We start from the raw sequence: 25,135 nt of genomic DNA on the forward strand, positions 1-25,135 counted from the left end.
TAACAACAACTTTAAAAGAATGATTTTTTAAAAAGAATAAAAAACCATCCTTAAAAAGAAAGTTTTCTCTCCCCTCCAAATTCTTCTTTCTTTTATTTTCTCCGGTTATACAATTCCACAATTTTCTCTCTTCTTCTATATATAATTCTCTCTCTCTTTTCAATCCATTTTATTCTATACTTTTTTCACATTTCTTAATCAATTTCTTCATCATACAAATTATAGTGACCTTATTTTCTCATTAGGTTTAAAAATCACGATTAATTTTTTTCATAGATATAGAATCTTGATTCAAAGAAATAAGAAATGAGTATATATAAACTGGTATCATCTAAATAGATGTATAACAATTCATAGTTTATATATTTATTTCATACAACTGTGACATTTTGTATGATGTTGGTATATAACATGATTTAAACTTGGTTGGAAAGCTAAATGAAGATATTGGCATATAACATGGTTTAAACTTGATTGGAAAACTAAATGAAATGTAATATACATAAATAGTTTGTGTATGTAATGAGTATAAACATTGTTTTCAAATAAATTCACATAAAAAAACATAAATATTTTTTATTGTAGTTTTAGTACGAATAGATACATTGAGACCCTGATAAGAAATACCTTTTAGTAAATGAGATTGATGTATAAACTGATTTTAATATGATTTGTTAAATCATTTCTCATTAGCAGATTTTGTATCATTTTCATACACTAAACTTTATAAAAATTTATATTATTTTCATAAGCTAAAATCAAAGAGCCCAGTGACGAGATGAAAGTGAAAATAAATAAATTAAGAAAGAGAATATATTAATGAAAGAAATTTTCAATCAATAAAGAAAATAGAGAAGATGCGTTTACTTAAAAAGTAAATTTTAATGTGACTTTTACGGAAAAAGCAAGAAATGTGTATAAAATGAAGATAATTTGTTATTTAGATTTTACTCATCTAATAATTATTAACACGGTAATTGAATGAGTAAGAAAGGATAAATACAAAATTTAGGAGTGATTTAATTAATATATTACAATTAAACAATTTAACCAAAAACGTTTTTAATAACAAATTATAAAAACTACTCAACTCATAATTAAAAAAAAACAATTCAATAAGTACAAAAAATAATGTTACAAGTTGCAATAAATAATCTAATAAATACATTAAATAATTTCACAAATTATATTTACATTAATCAAATAGCATAGACATATGAATAGATTTCAAATTTATAAATTTATTTAGGCTTTCAAAGATTATTAGTTGTAAGGATAAAATCAAAAACTTAATAGTTAATTTTGTCTTGATTTAATAGGTGAACAAATAATTTGAGATACATATTTATAGAAAATTGACCAACTAAAATAAATCGGATGGACTAAACATCAATTAACATAAGGTAATGTGATAAAAGTCATATTAATTATTATTTTCGTAATGAGCGTGTCAAAATCAAATGTGAGAAGTAAAAGTGATTGAAACATAATAGGACCCGTTTGGCCATAGAGTATTCAATATATTCCAGAATATGTTTTCATTTAATTCCAGAATATTTGTTTGACTATAAATAAATCAAATACAACTTCAAGTTATATTTAGAAATTCGAAAACACCTCAAGAGGTGTTATCATTGTTTTTTATTTCACTTTTGCACTTTTTAATTAATTAATTTTTCTTATTTTCATAAAATTCTAAATTGTTTAAATTTATTTTCACTTTTTATATTTTTTAAAAATACATTGCATTCTAAATATTAACTTCAATCTTGTCAAGCCCAACTTCAACTCTATTTTCAACTTCAAAAATTTCAAATAAAGAGCCTGTTTGGAAAGCCACCATGAAAATTGAATTTGGTATAATTAGGTATAATTACACAGTTTGACATGTTTGATTGGCCAAATGATTACTTGGTCAACAGATAATTGAGTGTAATTGATGGGGTAATTACACTCTCTAATTCACAGTGAGAGTTGTGAATTGCTCGTAATTACATGATATAATTATAAGTTAGTTATTTTTTATTATCTTCCTTTTGTTTCTTTTTTTTTTTAATTTATTTTTAATTTATGTTATTTTAAATTATTTTTATTTTTATTATTCTAATATTTAAAAATATATTTTATGTTATATTATTTATATGTCATTTCTCAACTTTCACTTCTTGTGATTCCATACAATTGTTCATATTATCTATTTATTATTTATTTTATAATTTTTTTATTTAACATAATTTTATTAGTATTCTACTTTTTAAACTAAAGTAGAATTCATATTGAACAAATTTATAGACTTATAATTTTTTTTTCTTTTGAATTATATTTATTTACGTTATTTCTAAATTTAATGTAAAGGTATTATGTGAACTTTTTTGTGTTGAATTTTGAACTTATCTTATATTTTCAGTTTCCATTTATTTTTTTTAGTAGTATTGACTTATATTTTACATTGCACGCCTTTAATTTTTTAGTTAGAATTGATAGATTATTTTTTTATCAAATGTTCTAATAATTTTATAATATTATATTAATAATATTAATCTTTTAACAAATATACATTTCATGATGTTCTTAAAAATCATGTAATTTTAGTTTTATAAGTAATTCAATTAGATATACTAATTTGAATAGTATAAATTAATTATTTTTTATAATATATTAGTTAAGAACATATATTTATTAGTTAATATATTCTCAAAAAATAATATTTATTTTAAATATTTTATTTAATATAATTTATGAAGATCCTTATTTATCTAATATAATTTTTAAATTTTTAGATAATTAGCTTTTATTTTAAAAGTTTAATATATGATTGCACTTGTGCAACGTAATTAGTCATTGTAATTAATATAGGCTGATAACTACTATTTTAATAATTCTATCAATTTCAATTGTCTTGGTGGCCTTTCAAACACATCCAAAATAATAGTGTGTTTTTGATTTTCAGCAAATGTACTTGCACTCAACTACACCCCACCCCCACTCCCCAACCCCCGTTTCTCTTCTCTATTTATCACCATATACGTCTTCAAGTCTTCCTCCTGAGTCTCCTCGATTTTTGTGTTGGGTTTTCATTCTTTATCTGACGCAACCAATTCAGCATATAGTTGTTCACAAGGTATGATTGTTTCTTTTTTTTTTTTTTTAGTATGCATGCATATTGTTACTGTACTTTTTAGTGCTACACATTACAAAGTGTCTAGACTATTTTGATTTGTCATAATTCATAATCTGAAATTTTGTGGAAAAAAAGGTGTAAATTTGGGAATCTTGAATCGACCCTTTTCTTGATATGCATTCTTTTATATAATTCTGAGGCTTTCTGCTTAATTAACTGGCTGACGGTGTATGTTACACTGGTTCTTGATCTGAAGGGTGTGGCCAATGATCAACAAAGTGGAATAAGAACTGTGTCGTCTTAGGTTCAAATCCAATAGAAACAAAAGCCAGTAGGTGGTTTCTTCACATCTGTCATAATCTCCGTAGGGTGGCAAGTTGTTCCGGACACCATGGTTATCAAAAATAGAAAATAGACTTCTCTTGCATCCAAGGGTATGGCCTAGTGGTCAGTAACGTGGGTTGAGAACCACGATGTCTTAGGGATGGAAACACTAGATGAGTTTTTCTCATTTGTTCTAGCCTTGAGGTGGACAAAGTTATCTATACTTGTTGCTGGTAGGAGGTGGCGGGTATCCCGTGGAAGGAGGTGGCGGGTATCCCGTGGAATTAGTCAAGGTGCACGAAAGCTAGCCTAAACACAACAATTATTGAGAAAAGAACAAAAAGAAAATAGACTTCTCTTCTAAGTGAAGAAATAATAGTTCAAACTAATGAAATTTCTTAGGGACAACGATGATTGTTTTCTGATGGAAAGGTAAATGAATTCAAAAATTTGTTTACTTTATCTTGGTAGTTTGCAAGGATTACTAGTAACCCTGTGGAGCTATTCCTTTTCTCCATATGCCACACTGCCCTAATCTTTCTGTTTCATTTGCTATAATAATAGTAAAGGGACAGCCCAGTCACTAAAGCTCCCGCTATGAGCAGGGTCGGGGGAAGGGCCGGACGATAAGGGTACCTTGTATGAGTTTTTTGCATTTTTCAAGAGGCTATTTTCACTGGGATAATAATAGTAGTAATAATAATAACAATAAAAGTCAATATGGCTGCCATAAGTGTCATGAACTAATAACTATAGATCCTTTGATCTGCATATTCTTTTTCCGATGAGTGTTATTTTTTGTGCAAAATTATAATCTTTTAAATAGCTTCAATAATTTGTTATTCCGTGACATCCCAATTAGCATAACTTGTTCCATTTTTTGGAGGGATTAGTACTGATTGAATTTGTAGATCCTTTCTCTAATTCTAAAATACGTATATGCAAAATTTTTAGCGATGGTATCCGTGCCAATTTCTGCATATCTCGACTCATTTATACTTACTAACTATTGCAGCCCAAAAGTACATGTGTTAGGTAAAATCTGTCTACCAAGTTTAGGATAGATAGGCTCACATAAGTGTTGTAGGGGTCGAACCTTGGGAGATCTTTTCTCACGCCTTAACTACTCAATCATCCCCTTGGGAACACTGGATCTTCTTTACCTCATCATTCTACAAAAGATTATCCTGTTGGTCATTTTGTTAAGATATGTTTCCTTTGAGTTGAAATTGGAGGTGTAATATAGCCATCTTGTTTTACAGTATTGTTTTTGCAGGACTAGTTTGGAGTGCCATCCAGTAAAACTATGGAACATCCTTGTCCATCTCCGATGAAGGCCACGTCTAATGGCCTTTTTCAAGGGGATAATCCACTGAATTTTGCACTTCCGCTGGCCATTTTACAGATATGTTTAGTTCTTGTTGTCACAAGAGGTCTTGCCTATTTGCTGCGGCCGCTACGACAACCACGTGTAGTTGCTGAGATTATTGTAAGTTGTTTTTCCTTCCATCTTAAAGAAAATTTGGTTCATTGACTGAATTGTGTATCGGAAGACAGTATTTCCTTCTATTGATACCCTATTGTCTTCATTTTGTTACTGGTTTATTCTTTTCCATTTTATTTCTCTCCTAGATGAAAATAAATTGTCATATTTTGTCCTTTTCAATTTTCTTTGTCTCCAAACTTGAGTAACTTACTTGTCCTATTTCTTCTTTTTCTTCCTGCTCCCCTTTCGTAGTGGTTTGGACTCCAAAATGCTGCTGTCAGTGTCCCGTAACTACCAAAGGAAAGCCGATTTGGTTGGACCATCAGTTATAAGTCATCAAAGGGCCCCCTTTATTTATTGTTTTCTTGAATCACATGATTTTCTCGTCGTTACAGTATACTAGATTTCGTTGAACAATTTCTGTGATGATCATTTAGTCTTCCTTTTATTCTTCATCATGACACGTTTGTTAGAAGATCAAAGAACAATTCCACCTTTTCTATTGAATTACAGTACTATTACAAAGTCATGGATGGTGTAGTGTTATAGACAGAAATTTGTGAATGGCTGTATTGCTGCTGCACATGAATCTTCCTCACTGCAAGAAAATTTAGAAGTTAAATGAACTTCATTAAAAAAAGGGGCAGCCCGGTGCACTAAAACTCCCATTTTCATGGGGTCCCGGAAGGGCTGGACCACAAGGCCAGGGTCTATCGTACACAACCTTACCCTGCATTTCTGCAAGAGGCTGTTTTCATGGCTTGAACTTGTGATCTGCTGGTCACATGGAAGCAACTTTACCAGTTACTCCTAGGCTCCCTTCTGTTTAGAAGACTAACGTTCTGTTCCTGATATACAGGGAGGAATACTGCTGGGACCATCAGCCCTTGGTCGAAATAAAGGCTATTTGAATGCAGTATTCCCGCCAAAGAGCATCACTGTCTTAGACACTTTGGCAAACATTGGTCTCCTGTTCTTTTTATTTCTAGCTGGCCTAGAACTAGATGTCAAGTCATTGCGTCAGAGTGGAAACAAAGTCCTTGCCATTGCTTTTGCAGGAATTAGTCTTCCGTTTGCTCTGGGGATTGGCTCTTCATTTACTCTTCGTGGAACCATAAATAAAGGTGTAAATGCTACTTCTTTTCTTGTGTTCATGGGTGTAGCGCTTTCTATAACTGCATTTCCTGTTCTGGCACGGATTTTGGCTGAGCTGAAACTTTTAACTACTAATGTTGGGAGAATGGCCATGTCCGCGGCAGCAATTAATGATGTGGCAGCTTGGATTTTACTTGCTCTTGCCATTGCTTTATCTGGTGATCATTTATCCCCTACTGTGTCACTTTGGGTTTTCCTCTGTGGTTGTGGCTTCATCATTGGCGCCAGTATGATTGTGCCACCAATTTTTAAGTGGATGTCTTGGCATTGCCATGAAGGTGAACCTGTGGATGAGATGTATATATGTGGTACTTTAGCTGCTGTACTTGCAGCTGGATTGGTCACTGATATTATTGGAATTCACGCAATGTTTGGGGCTTTTGTGATTGGAGTTCTAGTTCCAAAGGAGGGGCCATTTGCAGGTGCACTGGTTGAAAAAGTTGAGGACCTTGTATCTGGTCTTTTCCTCCCGTTATACTTCGTCTCAAGTGGTCTAAAAACGAACGTTGCTACAATCCAAGGTTTACAATCATGGGGTTTGCTAGTTCTGGTCATATTTACAGCTTGCTTCGGGAAGATTGTTGGCACTTTTATAGTTTCCCTTCTCTGGAAGATTCCCAAAAATGAGGCTGTTGCTCTTGGATTTCTTATGAACAGTAAGGGACTAGTGGAGCTGATTGTCCTTAATATTGGTAAAGATAGAAAGGTAATGCTCATGTAGAGTCTTATTGTTTTGTGAAATCAGGTAATCTATGTAAGCTTTAAATTATTTATGCTATGTCTCATGCAGGTATTGAATGATCAAACTTTTGCTATCATGGTTCTGATGGCTCTCTTCACGACCTTTATTACCACACCGTTGGTTCTGGCTGTTTACAAGCCAGCAAAAATGCTAAGCAAAAGCGACTATAAGCATAGAAGAATAGAAAGGAAAAGTCCAAATACTCAACTGCGAATACTGTCCTGCTTCCGTAATTCCAGAAATATCCCATCGATCATTAATCTCCTTGAGGCCTCACGTGGGACCGAGAGGGGAGAAAGGCTTTGTGTATATGCAATGCATCTCATGGAGTTCTCGGAGAGACCATCAGCTATCTTAATGGTACACAAGGCTAGAGATAATGGCTTGCCCTTCTGGAATAAGGGTCAGCGGTCATCTAACCACGTTGTTGTGGCGTTCGAGGCTTTCCAACAATTAAGTCAGGTCTCTGTGCGTCCAATGACATCAATCTCATCACTCACTGACATGCATGAAGATATATGCATTACTGCTGAGAGGAAAAAGATAGCAATCATTATTTTACCATACCACAAGAATCTGAGGCTCGACGGCTCATTTGAGTTGACTCGACCTGATTTTCACTTGGTTAACAAAAAGGTTCTTGAACACGCTTCATGTTCAGTAGGTATATTTGTTGATCGTGGACTTGGTGGTACTGCACAGATATCTGCAAGTAACGTTTCCTTTTCGATTACCGTTCTCTTTTTTGGGGGCCATGATGATCGTGAAGCACTTGCTTATGGGGCTCGTATGGCTGAGCACCCAGGAGTCGAGTTAACAGTCATTCGCTTCCGTGATGTGGAGGTAGATACCTCAGAAGGGATAGTAAGCATAGATGCAGAAGGCACCCCTGCTGCAACATTAGTTTCTTCTGATGAGGAATTTCTTGCTGATTTCAGAAGGAGTATAGCAGACGACAGTTCCATTAAATATGAAGAGAAGAACATCCAAAGTGTGTCGGAAACAATTACTATCCTACGTGATTACTGTCGATGCAGTTTGTTTCTGGTTGGTCGAATGCCTAATGGTGTAGTCGCTCTTGCATTGAGCCAGAGGAGTGATTGTCCTGAACTCGGGCCAATCGGGAGCTTGTTGACTTCACCAGATTTCTCCACAACAGCGTCAGTCCTGGTGGTGCAACAGTATTATGATAAGTCATATGCAAAAAGTTCACAGCAGATGGTTGAAGATTTAGTGCCAGAAAAATAGGGGCCCTCCATTGATCTTTGAATTAAACTGACTATTTCATTCTTGACATTTTGCTCTATTCATTTCTTTGAGTCTAATTATTACATTTTAATAAGAATTCAATGTATGAAGAAGACTTGACTATTTTATTGGTTGCTGTTTTTCTTAATAGTAAGTGGAGATTCCAAGTCGATTGTCCCCTTTCACCCCAAGAATTCAAGGATTAAACATTTGATTAAGGAGTTTAATTCTTGAAAAAAATTTCCCACATCAACTAGCTATGGTTACAAGAAGACAGTGCCATCCATATAAAATTGCTTGATGGTTCAAATATAAATTCTTTACACAAACATATAGGCATGGTACATTGCTCTCATCTTGTTGGTTGGGGAAATTGGCGTAATCCATGTAAAGGCAAAAGGCATAACATAACCGAAAATTCGGGCAATATTTTTACGGAACCAAGAAAAAAAGTGATGCACAAGTCTTGTTTTATCTCTGTTTCCAATTCCAAGTGTGACACCATTACCTTGTGATATATGGACAAGTTACAACGAAAACAACATACCGGTGAAATTTGATTAGTAAAGTTTGAGCAAAGTAGTTATATGCAGATTTTATTCTACTCAAGTTGTGTGAAATTTGAACAAGTTTTAAAATGGTCACTACTCTCTACTATATGTGTAGACTAGTTCAATGAGAAACTTTATTTTGTGTTTCATTTAACTGACGCAAGTTATCTAACACTTCTATTTATTATGCAAATCGATGATCCAAATGTTACAGTTTCGAATCTACAGAAGATCCACCAATTTATAAAACAAAAAGAAACATTATGCCATATTTTTTCCATTATGGACTTTTTGTAATCTTGCAACATGCAGCACTTGAAAAGCAACAAGCGTTTATAGTCCAACGGTTAGGATAAGCTAACACACGGATTTTTAATTATTTTTAGAACTCTTTTAAGTGATTTACGGTCATTTCGCCTTTTCTTTTATGTTGTTATTCGGCGTGTTTTTAGAACTCTTTTAAGTGATTTACGGTCATTTCGCCTTTTCTTTTATGTTGTTATTAGGGGTGTGCATCGGTCCGTTCGGTTCGATTTTATATATTATCGATTTTTAGTTTTTAAATATGCTAAACCAATAGTCAAACTAATAAGATATTTTTATCGGCTTTTAGTCCTTAACGGTTCGATTTTCAATTTAACCGATAAGAAAATACTTATAAAATAGAAATAGTAGTAAATAACATGAAAAAAATCGACTCCTAGTTGCAACCAAAAATCTTACATGATGTATTTTAATTTACAAGAATCGTCAGTTTGGACTAAATGTTATTAGGAGAAATTAAGAGTTTGTATACTGAAATAATAAGTTTGTTAATTTGTAGAAATTAAAGAGAAATATATAATAAGTCATATATATATATGTTCTTATTGGGTTATCGGTTAAACCGATAATCCTTAACCGATAACCCAATAAGAAAAAAATTGAACTGAACCAATAACCCAATAACTTTTTTTATAAAATCATTAAAAAGCCGTTAACCCAATAACCCAATAAAAATAAATTAATAACATTTTTATCGGTTTGATTTATCGGTTGGTTCAGTTTTTGCACACCCCTAATTGTTATTTTTATTCTTGGATGATTTCAGAGTATTTCTTTGTACCACCCATGAACACTAATAAGTCATGTAGCGTCTTTCTAGTTTCTACAATGTAACTTGAAATTTTCATAGAAACTCATAAATTTCAAATTTTGAATCTACATGTATCAACAACCCTCGGTACTACAAAATTGCATTTGTTTAACATCCGGATGCCTTTTCTTTTATGTTGTTATTTCTATTCTTGGATGATTTCAGAGTATTTCTTAGTACCACTCCTTGAACACTAATAAGTCATGTAGCGTCTTTCTAGTTTCTACAATTTAACTTGAAGTTTTCGTAGAAACTCATAAATTTCAAATTTTGAATTTGCATATATCAAGAATCCTCGTTACTACAAAATTGCATTTGTTTAACATCCGGAGATGTCATGAAGCTCTGCACCGGGGTCATTGCCTGCACGTCAGTGGATGGTTTACAATGACAGTAGCATTGCAGGTCCGAACCTCGCTTGTGAGATCACACTAGGTATGTTTTTAGATATTTATACACTGAAACTGTTGCAAAAAAGTAATGAATGCAGTGGTGTTCTATACCAACAGAGTTAAAATCCTGAAAGTACATCTTCAAGGCTCATTACAAGCAGCAGGCTGATGTAGCCTGTAGGAACAGAATAAATCATTTAAAAATACATAGTTGAATCTGGAAGTTTGCTGCCGCTCAAATACAACGACCATTAGAAGGTAAAACTAACGGTTTGTTTGCTATGAGGGATGAGAGATGAATGTTGAAAAAGATTACTACAACGTATTCTTGAATATGCCCATATCTATCATTGTTTCAATTGATTTGATTCTTTCAGTAATTTTTGAATATGCCCATATCTATCGCTTTTTCTTCACTGGTTTGATTAAAAAATAAAGTTACGCAAACTATAAGACATAAGAGTTATTCGAATTGATCAGAACAAACAGCAAATAAATGAAATTAGATGCTATGTCAATCCCATATAGAAAAGTGATACTCACATATATCGAGATAATATTGCAGATAGATCTATAGATCCATACCAAATGCAGCCTCTATCTTTATTATATTCCATGGACTAGTCCCAAGATAAGACACGGTTATTTTACCCAGCATTTGCTTAGGAGTATTAGTTTGCCTTCGAATTATTTATCCCACCATTTACACTATAAAGGGATATCCAATCCATTGTTGTCCCGTCCCATGTACTAACCAACCCTAAGGTGCAGCCTGCAGCAGATTGATTGAAGTCCCTTGGGCAAACCATTGCCAGTATCAACCATTACAAAAACAGAACAAAAGAGAAAGGAGATGCAAAAGAGGAAGCTATGAGAATCTACAGCACGCACAACTTCGAGTATGAAAATGTTCCTGAGCGTCATCATAAACATTACATAATGAATACATTTGCACACGCAAGGAATGTCCGGAATACCAGAGGTTACATAGAGAATCTCTACTATTTTGCCTCATTAATGATGTACACTGAGGCAATGCCGAAAGCGTCTCTGATGCATCATCTGGCATCCATATTACAGATAATGGAACAAGCACAACGATCCACCGCCTAAACCCTAAACCCAACCCAGCATAAGATTACAACAATCATTTCTTCCATGTGACAGGCTATACAAATCCTACCATATTTTGCATGTCTAACAGCAGTTAGAAGGAATAGACAGATGCAACAGTAAGGGTTCTTGTCTGATCCACTACATAATGAGCTCAGTCCAACATTCTGTCATCTCCTTGGCTCCACTCCATTGGCAGCTACCTTCCTGAGCTTTTGGTCACTACTACTACAAGCCTTATCGATCACCCTTGCATATGGGGACATCATACATGGTTTATTTACAGAGCTGTTACTGAAACCTTCCGACTCCCTAAAAGATTTAACAGGAGTTGATCTTATTGATTCGGCTGAATAAGGTATTGGTCCTTTCCTATCAGGTTTTCTGAAGTTGACCGAAAGACGCAGCTTCTTCGATGGAAGTATCCCATCAGCAATTTCAACCAGATTATTTGATTCCATCACTGGTTTTGGTGCTATAAATTGATTTTCAGATTTTTCAGTCAACTTGCATGCTCTTGTACCCTTCTGAGAAGGTTTCTTCAGCAATTTGGTTGTTACTTCAGTGTTCTGCTTCAACGAATGTGCAGCAATCTTGCATAGTGTCTCAGCAGCAACCAATATCCCTGGTGATTCAGTTGCTAACATCAGTTAAATTATGAGCTTTGCAAGGATAAAAATGTCCAGCACAACACACATGAAATATAGTTTTGTCAAAGATCCAACAATTCTTGGAAGCTAAATGGAGAATGTGCATCAAACCATGTACTGTTCTGTAGTGTATATTTCTTGCTATCTACAGTACCGTTTGTTCAAAATACAATACTCTTCCAACATGATGCTCGGCAACCTAAATAAACTAGGAACAATAGAGCAACTTAAAGAATGTAACATGATGGATACTCCATAGAAACTCAAAAGTACAGATTGATAATATGAAGTCTCTGTCCACAATAGTGGCAGATAAACAATAAATCATTCTAGGAAGTAGTGATGGATCGATTTCAAAATAAAATAACTCTTTGGTTTCCACATGTAAGCACAACCTTAGGGAAATACAAAAACATTTGACCAATCAGAAAGCAAGAGAACATGCAACACCGGAAATTGACACTGTTTATCCCTAGTGGAATGCTGAAATCAGTAAACCAAATAATTCATTCAAAAAATAAGGCAATTCCTGTACTCAAGCCCCTAAAAAATTTACCTGGTGGAACTTCTGAAGTGTTGCTGGCTGCAACTGATGATGAAATCCTTTCACATGTAGCAAAGCCATCACGGTTTGATGAAGCATTTTCTTTTTTTGAAGGCCCAGACACTTGAACTCCTTTTGAAACTAGTTTGTGATTATCAGTGAGTGATTGCAATTCCACAAGGAAACTAGTAGAACCTTTCAGAGGAGTCGAAGTGTTCTCCACTCTTACCCATCTACCTTGGCAAATCATCTTACTTGTAGATAATTTCGCTGAATCGGGAACAGGTTTAGGATGCCCAGAACAATTATGCGACCAAGGAAAAGGAGGCAAGCCATTTCGCTGAGATGGTGGCTTGCTTAGACGAAGATCACCGCTATTTCTTGAAGATGCAGTCTTGACTGTGTCCATAAGTAAAAAATCCAAATCCTTGGATGGAGTGAGTGCAAGGCGCTCCAACACATCCTTTGGTGTATATGATGGAGAATGACACATTGTAGCAACTGTTTGAACCTTGCCACTGTACTCCTGTACCTTTGAGAAGAAAAAAGAAAAAATAACATAGATTATGAGCTTTTTGCAGATACTGACATTATCTTATTTTACCTCGTGAACCTAAAGACACTACCCCGTATTATATGGAATTAGTATTCGAAGAGTAGGTTTTTTCTTTGGCTTCAATTTTCTTGAATATTATATTGGTTGCAATTTATTGCGCGTTGTACTTTTGAAGTTTCTAATATGTAAATTTCACTCAACAATTCCTTTTAGGACAAAGAGAGTAACCTTTTTGGACACGACATGGACTTGCTTGACCAAGTCGACTGTTGAGATTCAGTTTCAGTGAAAAATAACCTTAAACACTCACCTGATCAGAAGAAGACAGATTATCCGTCCTGGTCTCTCCCTTGTCTCCATCAATTTGACTTGCTGAAGATGAGCTGGTATAAGAATTGACGCAAGAGAGCTTGCTATCAACATTAGAACAATTCTGCATCTGTGCAGACTTTTGCAGTCGAAGAATGGAGTTGGTATCTTTAACCAACTGCATGAGCTTGTCATTAGAATTTGAAGCTTTGTGTCTCTTATCTTCAGGAAGAGGTGCACACTTATAACTGCCATCAAGTAGTTCCCTCAAAGGCAGATCATCTACATCTTTTATGACATCCATGACATCAGATTTCAAGCCATACATTCCTGAATAAGATATCCCTTGTCATTTTCTCAGAACATTTATGGTATCACACATCGGTAACCGCTTAGTGTCAAGTATAACAGAGGAATGTATTGACCAAGCAAATAAGTTCCAGGGTAAAGCAAAAGCTAGAGAAACAACATACTTTATGAATATATATGTGGAAATCAAGAAATAAATATCAGGGTACAATAACTATTAGTGTGGACATACTTTTTATGAGTAACTATACTGAATGCAGGTCAATTCTATGGACATGTACAGATGGATTGCTATGTCTTACCCAGATAATTCTGAGTCCAAAAGCTGCATAGTATCACACGATGTGCAAGTGTGAAAGTGCAATCTTTCAGTTGGCTAGGTAGTCACAGTATCTTCTATAAAATTACATCTGGTACAAGCAAATTGCGGTGACTTGAGACTTCTTGCAGGTTTTGGCTGAGATATTTCGTCACAGAAATGACTATGCTAAATTAGCAGTTGATTCAAATTAAAGTTATAACTTTGGCCTTCACTTTTTTCAGGCAAAGAAGTAATTTAATCTTCATTGACATGGTGATTTCCATGCACTGATCATACCAGTTGTATTTAAGCTCTATACATTTCCTTAAGAAAAACATGGCAAACACATGCATCTGCAAAAAGTATTTATTACGATTTAGTTGAGAAAGATTATCAAGTAAATTTGCATCAAATGTATGTTTTACATCTTTTGGTACTTAATCATGAAGAATGACAAAAGAACCAACCATATCCTGACTCAGTCAATAGCACGGTGAGAACTTCATGAAAATCAGTAGTCCAATGAAAATACTATTCATCTGGTTGACAACTAGAAAGTGAAATTTCACGGAGGACACTCCAGCATTTGAATTGGAGGATTTACAGTTGATGGAAAGAATTGATCGCGCACTGATTTGGGATAAATTGTGTTACATGGCAAAGCTCTTAATTTTACAGATTCACACAAGCACTCAGAAACAAAAAGCATGGTTTCTATACAATTTACCATGTCTGAAATATGAATTCGAGACCTTAGTTAACGGTGAAGAAAGAAATTTAACAATTGTAGTTAACAGTGTATTTCAATTGTTAAGCATCCTAAAGGGAAAGAAAAGTGCACCATCAAGTGATACTAGCATAAGACCTTGGAAAATGGAAGGATGAAAAATTTGATTTTTATTTTCATAGTTAAGTACTGGGATTATGTAGGTTCTATTTTATTTTTATTTGTTTGAAAAAGGTAACAACTTTGTATTACAAACCAGTTACTTGGGAGGTACTGGAAAACCCCATTTACAAAAAAAAAAAGTGTAAAAGAGAAACAACAAAAAAACAAAATGAAACAGGATACAACCCTAACATGAATAAAGACATCTAGGATTGTCTCTACGTCTACAGGATATAACTTTGTACACCTAAAAGAAAATAGCAAAACATACTTGAGCTTGATTTTCTGTATGGTGCTACTTCTATTCTCAAAATATCTAATATGCCTTTCTTTCAAATGGTCCACCAAATACAGGCTGCATCCTCCAGTTTCTTCTGCTCTTAGTCCCAATCCCAGCCTCCTCCCAGCTAAAAGGAGTGTCAACAATCTTACTAGGCATTGTCCAACGGATTCCCCTGAGATTGAGAAAAATCTTCCATAGCTAGCCTTTGACCTTACAATGAAAAAAATAAGTGTCTTGCAGTTTCAGCTTCAGTCCCACATAAGACAACAGTTTGAGGCTAAGGAAAGGCCTCTCTTCATCAAGTTCTCGTGTGTTAGCACCGATTCCTTAGCTAACAACCAAGTAGAGCAAGCAACCTTATGAGGTAACTTTATTTTCCAGATAAGTTCCAAGGACAGATAAAGGTCTGTGGCTCTGTGGTACTCATAAGTTTTATCCCCTGAGTTCACCTTATACTGCTTCTTGGTGTGTCCAGTCCACCACAAATAATCCTCACATTCTTGCAACCCTTGAAAAGTTTCGAGATGGTTATTAAGTTCCGTTAGTCTAGATATTTCCCAGTCATTCATTAGTCTCCTTAGTCTCCTGAAAGTTAGCTCCCAACCTTGAGGTGACCACATCTCAGCCACCGTCTTATTTTGGTGTTGATTCAGAAGACATAAGTCTTGCAAACTACTACTACCCAGCCACTTGTTCACCTTATGGAGATCTATCAGAGCTTGGTGGCCTTTTTTAAAGAGGCACTCTATTGTTGAATTTTATTATAATGGGAACAAAGCACTTCATTGGGATGTTTAAAAAGAACAACAAAGCACTTTAGTCGTAAATCTAGCACTAAAAGACTAAACAAGGATGCTGACTTTGTTTTGATAAGTGTTTGGAAGAGATGGAGCAATACATACCAAGAAAGTTTCTTCCTCCAGCAGCTGAACCGAAGCCAACCAAGCTCTTTATAGAGAAATTACTTTTGGTAACTTTGCCATTTCTTTTATCACTTCGCTTGCCACTAGAATTCTGCCTTTGCTTAAGCATCTGAGTCCTCTCTGACAAAAGATGAACAGATTACAAAAACAGATCATGTCACCAGCACAATTGAAATAGAACTTAAAAACAGAGCTATGCAATTAAGAAACATACCTCAGGGCAGATAATTCAAAGATGCTTATAAAAATAGGATGGTTCAAATATATATTTCTACCACATAAAAGAATAGGAACAAAATGAATGAAAGCTGAAAAGAAATTATTCACCCACCCTTTCAAACGCAGCATGCAAATATAAGTACATATTAAATGTTATACAGAAAATTAAAGCAGACTCCTCATCAGCTTAATCTTATTAGTAGAAGATTCCAACTGCCTGCCGCATATTTGACATTGTAAGTGCTAAGTGGTACCTATATTCCGAGAGTTTACTCTTATCAACTTGTAATGGAGGGAGCAATTTCAACAAGTTCAGACAGGAGGCTCCTCCAATGAGATTAAAGGAATTGGGTTGGCATATATCCTTCAAAATACTTCGTAGATCTTTTCTTTTATCCTTTTGATAACCGAGAAATCTCCAATAATCGGTTGGCGCACGGTTCAACACTCGGTAAATAATGTCTCTGTCTCTCTACCTTTATCATTAATACCATCACTCTTTTAATATCTATCTTTTAGTATCTTATTAAATAAAAGGAAGAGAGAAAATTGCTTAATTAGCACTATACTTTGTCCAAAGTTTCATTGGGTTGGTTGTGACATTTTCAAGTTTCAACAGGTTTAGCAAAGCAGACAATCATTTGAACCATATTTCTAAGCACCATGAAGCATTTAAACAACCCATACTTCAATTACATTTTAAGCTTCTTTAAACAAGCAATGCAGTTTCTATTTGGGTGGTTCAACCATATTCCCATAAGCCAGATAAATACAATGAGCAACATATCGCAGCCGATTGATCAGCAATGTGCTTCCTATGAAGGCCAGAAGTGAGTCAGCAGAGAACAGAACAACCACAGATCTAGCTGGAAACAAAAAACAAAAAACAAAAAACTTGAACGGGATGCAAGATAAAAAGATTATCTTCAACTTAGTCTAAATTGGCAGCAGCATATATAGCAACTTAACACATTTGCACATCCGTTATCTGCAATAGAAGCTGCTCCCAAAGCAAAACGCAATGGAAATTAGATTGCAGGGTGGATTCTTCATTCAACCTTAACAGGTTTCCATGTCTGATGTTTCTAAGTTAATATATTTGGAAAGTCTATCATGGTGCATCAAGACTCTAGATTCTATCCACACAGGATTTATTAGCATCTGTTGAGATGATCCAACATGTGACTTCAAAACCACCTTATCCACGCAGCTTTCAAGCTAAGGAGAATGAGGGGCATGTAACTTTAACAAAATTTCATCATTTGAGCTGCTGTAAACTCCGGACTACTAATTATGAGCTGTCTATAATACTCATATTTTAGATGCAAGTGATACTAATCTCTTGGTGACACTTCTACATCAAAAAAGAAAGTGAAAAGGATATGTTGTCTTGCTTTCCTTACAACAAGTATGATCCATTCATCCAAGGTAGAGGAAGGTTAAACTAAGTTACATATCTCACTGTTAAACTTTTTGTACATCAGTGTCCTTAAAGATAAGTTTTTGACACACTTAAGCCTAAAACTAGATGTAAAGCAAGTTGGGCAAGTATATTTGCTTAGGCAGCACCTCAGTTTAAGAACCAAAACGTTAAAAGTGTGTGCCTCAAAACCCATGAGCTCCATCTCCAAGACAATACTAAAGAATAAATATGGTAGGCAAAGCGATAAATTCATTGTAAGAATATTTTATGGGAGAGTATGTTAACATAAAATAAAAAATTAAACTATATCTTCACAAATCAAACATTAAAAGGTTTTTGAACTTGACTGCCATGAAAGTACTATATATTTCACTTAGCTGCAGTTTTTCAATTCCTCTTTTCAATGTGCATACAGCATTTCTTGGTGTTCATTATTACTTTTGATTCTACTACATAAATATGTCTAACTTTTCACGCTTATGTTCACTTAATGGTTTTCTCGCTATAGAATATTGAGTTCAATGCCTTATCTGAATTCAGTGGAAGCAATGATAAATAAATACAAATAGAAACGGAAAGGGAGGAAATACCAAAAAAAAAGAAAAAAAAAAAAAAGAAAAACAAGAGAAGATAAAAGTCCTACAAAGTTGAACACAAATCACTACCCCTTTTTGTTATTTCCCAAACTGAATTTTGGTTGTGATTAGGATGGATTTCCTTAAAAACCTCTGCCTTCTTTAAAATATCCCGAGCAGTTCCTATTAGGTTGAGTCCATTTCTCAAGGAATATAAAATAGCAAGAACATCTAATAAATTTTGATTCTTTATCAGATCAAAAATCCACTTTCTGAAGATCCTCTCCTTCACTTCGGGATCGAAGATCAATTGCAAAAACACAAGTAATTACGCTATGCGCTTAAGATCCCAGCTTATTGGCATTCTTTACATTTTTGTTATTTCCTTGGACAATCCAACTTCCTGCTATATAGAACCAACACAAGCATTGGGTACCTCCACCTGACTAGGCTTAGATTTATGGAAAGAAATCACCATTTTTCTTTGAATGGTTTTGAACCCATGTATCCCCAAACTTATTCCAACTTCATTGACCAGTATGCCACATCCTTCTGTTTGCAACAGTACTCTAGATATATCATAATAAATTTGCGAGTTTGCAACCCATTTGTTTTTTAGACAACTAAGACAAACATCTAGTTATAGTCAGAAGAACAACTCAAATAGCCGCCCATATAAGTTAGAAACTCAGAATAGGCGTATTTTATTTTGAAAACCCCATTATAACCAACTTCTCCATGTTGTTTACTTTTTATTAGCCTAGTCTACATAGTTTTAGTAATTGTAGGATTTTGACTCTATTCACGTATTTGTAGGGATAAGGTTAGGTATAACTCTTATATATATTTATATTCTTTTAAAAAGATAAATTAAATGGTTATAGGTCTATATTTAGTGTATAATTAATGTATAAAGGCACACGTATAGATTATACATAGATTATGTAGTGATTATTCATCAATTATATGCTATATATCTATCTATAATGTTTACACGTAACATCAATACAATAATTATACATGGGCCTGTTTGGCTAGGTGAGATGAAATCATGAGATGAAGTTGAAGTTTTGTTTAGACATGCAGTTTGAACTTTTTATGTAGTATGTTTTTTCATAAACATAAAATCTCATAAGTTGTGAAAACTACTAAAATTGCTTCAATTCTTTATACAATCTTACCAATAAGTAAAAATTTACAACAAAGTATAATACACTATCACAAAGTCATTCTAAAAAAATACAACATTTATTGAACAAACTTAATTGTAAGTTCACTAGAAAAAAGTAAAATGAACATGAGTTGTAGTGTACTACCCTTTAATATCCTTCCTCCCATATAGGAAGCACAATCTCCTTACTTTGAGCTTGCATTTCTCAATCAAATGACCAAGAAGAAGAGCCAACATTGTTACTTTAATATAAGTCTCCCACATAGAACAGACAATCTCCTTAATTGTTCTACGCAATAAGTGTTGAAGTTATGTTAGCAACTAAGAAATTGATTTTTCAATTAGTGTCAAAAGTGATCAGTCTTGTCCCCTCAAAATTTAACTATGAAAATTTTTTTTATTAAGCATTGGTTTGAATGAATGTAGTAGTAAATTTGGTTCATGAATAAATTTGGTCAAAAATAACGTATTTGGTGAATAACAAATGGTAAAGTAGGAGTGGGCTTGAAGTAATAATAAATTTTATGCTGGTTGAATAATGGTTCAATGAAGTTGGGTTAGCCACCATGAGGTTTCAGGTTCAATTCCCAACAGAGACGAATACTAGGTGATTTCTTCTTATCTGTTCTACCATGGACCCTTGGTGGATAGAGTTACCTGGTATCTGTTGTCGGTGGGAAGTGACAGTCCGCGGAATTAGTTGAGGTGCGTGCAAGCTGGCCTCGACACCACGGTCATCCAGGAAAAATATATGAACTATAAATTTTATTTACATATGAAATAAATGCTGGTAGATAAAAATGGTGGGATTTTTTTTCACAAAATATAAACTTCTGGGTAAATTTTTGTATTCAAAAAATTCCAAATCATAATATGAAATCCCAAATCAAGCTTTGGGAGAATTTGGGATTTCATCTCATGATATGCGATCATGAGATAAAATCAGCATTAGATCACATAGCCAAACACTGATTTCATTTCATGATTTCAAATCACGAGATGAAATTGTATGTCCAAACGCCTTCATGTAACTATTTAATTAAAAACACTATTTAATTTAACTTATTTAAGGAGAAATAAATATAACTAAGATTTGTGCCTATCCTAAACCGGCTATCCCTACAAATATGTGGATCGAATCAAAATAAAAAATAAACATCATGTGGAAGTTGGTTATAATGCGGTTATCAAAATAAAGAACCGCTATTAAGTTCAAAACTTATTCGGGCGGCTATATGAGTTAATTTTTCAAACAAGAAGTCAAAAGTTGACTTTTTTTCTACACTATAGTCATGTTGGAGTAGGTTGCCACCAATGCTTTTGAAGATATTCGATGCACAGCGAAGTGTATGATTTTTGTAAGGAACTATGTTTTGGGGAGCCTATAAAGGAAATGAGGCAATCATGAGGGCAGCATCCATATGCTTTTTTCTCAAACTAATACCAAATTAAACAGAAAGAAGTGCACTTCTTGAGAGGGAAACTTTTGGAATCTTATTTTCTAAAAAAATACCATGATTTCTTTAAAGTTTTCTTGCATAACTAACACAAGGCATCATAGAACTGTTGTGATGTTCAGAAACAATTATTAAACCATGAGCTCAACTTGTTCATGCCACTGTAATCTTGAAAAAGCATTCTTAAGGAAAAATGGAAAAGAAAAAAGGCAAGGAGTGATGACTCTATCCAAATAGGTGCGCACAGAAAACACCGGACACGCGATTTATGTTGCAGGCTTTTGACCCATAGGCGTTTCAGGTAAGTACAATAATGGAGTAAACTTTGACCAAAAGATAGAATCCACAAGAAGACAAACCTAGATACATGAACCCATAGGCATTTCCAGTGTCATCTGTGAATGCATATCATAACAAAAGAGAAAACTGGATACTATGTTGAAGAACATACATACATAATTGGTATTACCTCCATTTTTGCAATTTGTAGAATTTGTTGAAAGCTCAGTAGAAATGCCTTTTCCATCTTCACCGACTTTGTTTTCAGAAATATCCATCTGCATTATCCTTGACCTCTTAGAATTAGAAGTACTATTTCTCCCCACTTTCCCAAATTTCCGATGTGACTGTGCAGCCTCTAGCCCAAGAGTCAATGGAAGAATAGAACTTGTCTTCCCGAAACTCTGGTCTTCTGAAGCATCCTGGAGATGGTGTCTGGATTGATGACCAGCAAATTCATTCTGGGGCATCTTACTCCAAAAGGCTATCTCTGAGGTTTTAACAACACAAATTGCATCTCACATAACCATATTAGGAATTGCGAGTTAAACAGGATGCAACACTAGCAGAATAACTTCACATGTTTCCAGGTCTGGACATTGCTTTACTGTTGCAAAAGAAATACCAAAACAAAACAGATACACACATTTCTGCTTCCTGCCTCAATGGTTTCCAAGAATTAGAAACAAGGGAAAACAGTTCTAACGCCACATATGACATCTTTTTACTAGAAAATCACCCTTCCCATGAGTAAGTTCAAACTGTCATGTGATGAACTACATAATTGACCCCTTAATAACTTCCACAACCGTGTAGACTATGTTAGTTCATAATCTTTTTATTGACGGTATCCAGACTATTTTTTGGGATACTTGACAGTATCCAGCTATTAACAGTTAATAATATCATTCAGATCATGAAAGATCAATATATACCAAATTATTTTCCCATAAAGATTGGGTATATCGACTGTAAAATCATCTAAAGAAACTTCAATACCTTAACTTTAGGCCAACAGTTTTTAGCTGTCTCGGTTAGTAGGTAGCAGTGTGTAGTCTTCTTGTCCGTTTATATTAGTAGTTGTAGTATTACTCCTGTAGTTTCTTGTCCTTCAATTTCTGTCACTACATGTTGATTCTTGTGCCTCGATTATTGTATTGTTTTATTGCAGTTTCTGTTCTGTAAGTAGTTGTTTTTTGTTATTAGCTGTTGTTTATTGTACTTCCCGTTACTTCTTTTGTGCGACTGCTTTGGACTGTTTTTCTTGAGCCAAGGGTCTGCATACACACTACCCTCCCAGACCTCACATTGTGGGATTACATTACAATGTGTATGTTGTTGTTCTTGGTTAGTTCAAGACAATATGCGAAGGTGATAATATCTATCTGTCATACCCAGAAAATCTTACATTAAGCTAAACCTCCCTAAACTGTACATGAGGACTAAAGCTAACTTTCATCACAAAATGGCAAAATATAAAATTATCAGTTCCTACTAGTAAAGTGGAAAATAGCCATATTAAACCCAAAAGAGTATTTTTCTTTTTTTTTATTCTGACAAATGTAGTGTCTAAGCTAGCTCCATCGGTACCATGTAACTCTATCCGCCAAGGCAAAGAAAGATAGAAAGAAATCAACTACTCCTCGGACTCATTTTTATGTGGCATAGTTTGACTTAGCAGGGTGTTTGAAAAACACGAAAAACTTTTGAAACTTGCAGTATAAAATAATTGTTTGATATTTGCGTGACTGCAAATCAAATCATTTCATTAAGGATTAAACAGGAATTTTAAAATTAGATTTTTTTTTTTGGGTAGAAAAATTAAATTGTTTCTAATTATGATGAGGTGACATTCTTTTTGGGACGGACTAAAAAGGAAAAGGTGTGGACGAACTAAAAAGGAAAAGGTGCCACATAAAATGGAACAAAGGGAATACTAATATTTTTGTCTCGGCTGGGATTTGAACATGAGACCTCTTTTGAGCCCATTTCATAGACCACTAGGCCACACCCTCAAGCCTCGGGTGCCAAAAGAGTGTTAATTTTTTTTTTAACACTATCCCACGGTAAATAGCGGATAAATAATGTAAAAATCTCTTAATAAAGACACAGGCATATACATCAAATCCGGACAAATTATGTAAAAAATTTAACGGCTACCTTTTCGTCTAACTGAACCACTGATCCTTTCAATAGAAGGCGCAATCACAATATTCGATCTCTCCACTTTACGACCACCAACACCGCCATCGCCACCACCAGCGCTGAAACTTTCTGATCCCATAAGCTTACTCACATCCACCTCAACCAAAACAGGTCCTTTCAAAGCTTCCATTACCTCACTATACCCACACCAAACAAAACCCTCACATAGAATCCTTTCAACTTCATCATTTTCCGTTGAAAATAGCTTCAAATTCGACAAATTTTTGCCATGAAAGAGTAAAATAGAGCTGAAAAAGGATTCAAATTCAACAAAGTCCGGCCCGAAAGACAGTAAACTAGAGCTGAAAAAGGGTTCAACAAATTTCTGCCCGAAAGAGAGCAAACTAGAGCTGAAAGGGGGTTCGAATTCAACGAAATCCGGCCCGTAAGACAGTTAAATAGAGCTGAAAAGGGTTCAAATTCAACAAATTTCGGCCCGAAAAGACAAAATAGAGCTGCAAAGATTACAAATTCGATGAATTTCGGCCGAAAACGGTAAAATAGAGCTAAAGAAGTGTTGGAATTCGACGAATAATGAGTTGATTTCGAAGAGAAATGGGAGATAATTAATGTTGCGGCTGAAGAGAAAAGGGGAGTAATCTAGGGCAAGAAAAAATTGGAAGGGAGAAGAATGAGAGCTATTTATACTTTTCGGGAAAATGGGTAAAGTAGAAAATTGAGGGGAATTTGCCGTCGGTGGGGATATTCGGGTGTGGTTGTCATCAGCGTAACACGTTGTATAATACTGTCAACGTGGCATTATCCACTCTTGAAAATACCTCTCGGTATATTTTTATTTATCCACTATTCTTTCCTAGATGGTGTGTAGATGGTGTGTATCTATCCAATTCAACTAATTTTACGGGATACGTGTCATTACTTGTACAATACTTCAAACATAAATTTTATTTTGACTTATTAATTTTAATATATCATGAAAAGAAAAAAAAATCATATTTTACCTTAATATTAATTACTAATATATTTTTTAATCATTTTCCAAGTTAATACTAATGGACGTGTCATTTAAAAGATTTTCCAAATCATTACTTGCTATTTTCTAAGTTAACAAGATTTTCAGTTTTCCTTATCACTTTTAATATCAATTAATAATATGATAAAATAATCGTATCAATTATTATTTTCGTAATGCACGTCTCATGAATGGAATGAGTAGCTGGATTTGGAAGATCAGAATGAGAGTCTCATTTGGTATGATGTATTTATTACAAATTCTACTATATATGTATTCGTTAGTTCCTCCGTTTAAAAACGAATGACCTACTTTGACATAAAGTTTGAAAAAATAAAGAAGACTTTTGAATCTTGTGGTTTTAAATTAAAGTTATATCAAATGTACCAAAATATACTTTAATCTTGTGGTCTTAAACGTGTCATGTGGAAAGTTGAAATTAAAGTATTACCAAAAAAGGAAAGGGGTCATTCTTTTTTAAACGAACTAAAAAGGAAAATAAGTCATTCATTTTTAAACGGAGGGAGTATATGTTATACAATATTATAGAACGTATAATTAATACTCCCTCTGTCCCATTGTATGTGTCATCATTTGATCGGATATGGAGTTTAAGAAATAAGAAAAGATTTGGTAATGTTTATCAAATTGTCTTTTATTAAAAAAATGTGCTACTATCTTTTTTTTTCAATTAAGTGGAACCAATAAGGATAAAAATGAAATTGTATCTTTAAATAGTTAATAAATAAGGAAAGATGACATTCTTTTTGAAACACAACAAAAAGAAAATAATGATACATAA

The 25,135-nt window shown here is 34.1% G+C and overlaps 2 protein-coding genes across 7 annotated transcripts in view; one reads left to right on the forward strand and one right to left on the reverse strand.

Annotated features, from left to right (window-relative positions):
* LOC107851350 (cation/H(+) antiporter 18) overlaps positions 1–8,224 on the forward strand; it is a 29,209-nt gene extending 20,985 nt beyond the window's left edge. Inside the window, exons 1-4 of one of the 4 annotated variants that reach the window (XM_016696329.2) lie at positions 2,878–3,121; positions 4,708–4,934; positions 5,791–6,792; positions 6,877–8,224. In XM_016696329.2, coding sequence (XP_016551815.2) covers positions 4,752–4,934; positions 5,791–6,792; positions 6,877–8,076 — 2,385 coding nt within the window. In that variant the 5' untranslated portion in view covers positions 2,878–3,121; positions 4,708–4,751 and the 3' untranslated portion in view covers positions 8,077–8,224. Of the gene's footprint in view, positions 1–2,877; positions 3,122–4,707; positions 4,935–5,790; positions 6,793–6,876 lie in introns of those variants that run through there. The other 3 variants (XM_016696330.2, XM_016696331.2, XM_016696332.2) reach the window with 3 other exon arrangements.
* A 2,824-nt stretch (positions 8,225–11,048) lies between these two features.
* On the reverse strand, positions 11,049–23,999 carry LOC107850763. Of its 3 annotated transcripts, none has more exons than XM_016695506.2 (6): positions 23,316–23,994; positions 21,346–21,645; positions 16,011–16,151; positions 13,328–13,656; positions 12,474–12,987; positions 11,049–11,892 (listed from the first exon to the last, which is right to left on the reverse strand). In XM_016695506.2, exons 1-6 carry the CDS (start codon positions 23,488–23,490, stop codon positions 11,438–11,440), a joined length of 1,914 nt encoding a protein of 637 aa, XP_016550992.1. In that variant the 5' UTR covers positions 23,491–23,994; the 3' UTR covers positions 11,049–11,437. The 3 variants fall into 3 exon arrangements, with proteins under 3 accessions (XP_016550992.1, XP_016550991.1, XP_047257840.1); XM_016695505.2 differs by having other exon boundaries at positions 12,474–12,993; positions 23,316–23,993; XM_047401884.1 differs by lacking the exon at positions 21,346–21,645 and having other exon boundaries at positions 12,474–12,993; positions 23,316–23,999.
* Between the last annotated feature and the right edge of the window lie 1,136 nt (positions 24,000–25,135).

This window comes from Capsicum annuum, chromosome 12 (genome assembly GCF_002878395.1).
Source record: "Capsicum annuum cultivar UCD-10X-F1 chromosome 12, UCD10Xv1.1, whole genome shotgun sequence".
Lineage (NCBI taxonomy): Eukaryota > Viridiplantae > Streptophyta > Magnoliopsida > Solanales > Solanaceae > Capsicum > Capsicum annuum.

Excerpts from the sequence above, each read along its gene's own strand:
- LOC107850763 (XM_016695505.2), bottom strand. The coding sequence starts at position 23,490 with ATGGAAGCTTTGAAAGGACCTGTTTTGGTTGAGGTGGATGTGAGTAAG. Across the intron at positions 13,657-16,010 it reads TGGAGGAAGAAACTTTCTTG|GAATGTATGGCTTGAAATCT; the intron begins GTATGTATTGCT and ends TATCTTATTCAG. Across the intron at positions 12,994-13,327 it reads ATCTGTCTTCTTCTGATCAG|GTACAGGAGTACAGTGGCAA; the intron begins GTGAGTGTTTAA and ends TTCTTCTCAAAG.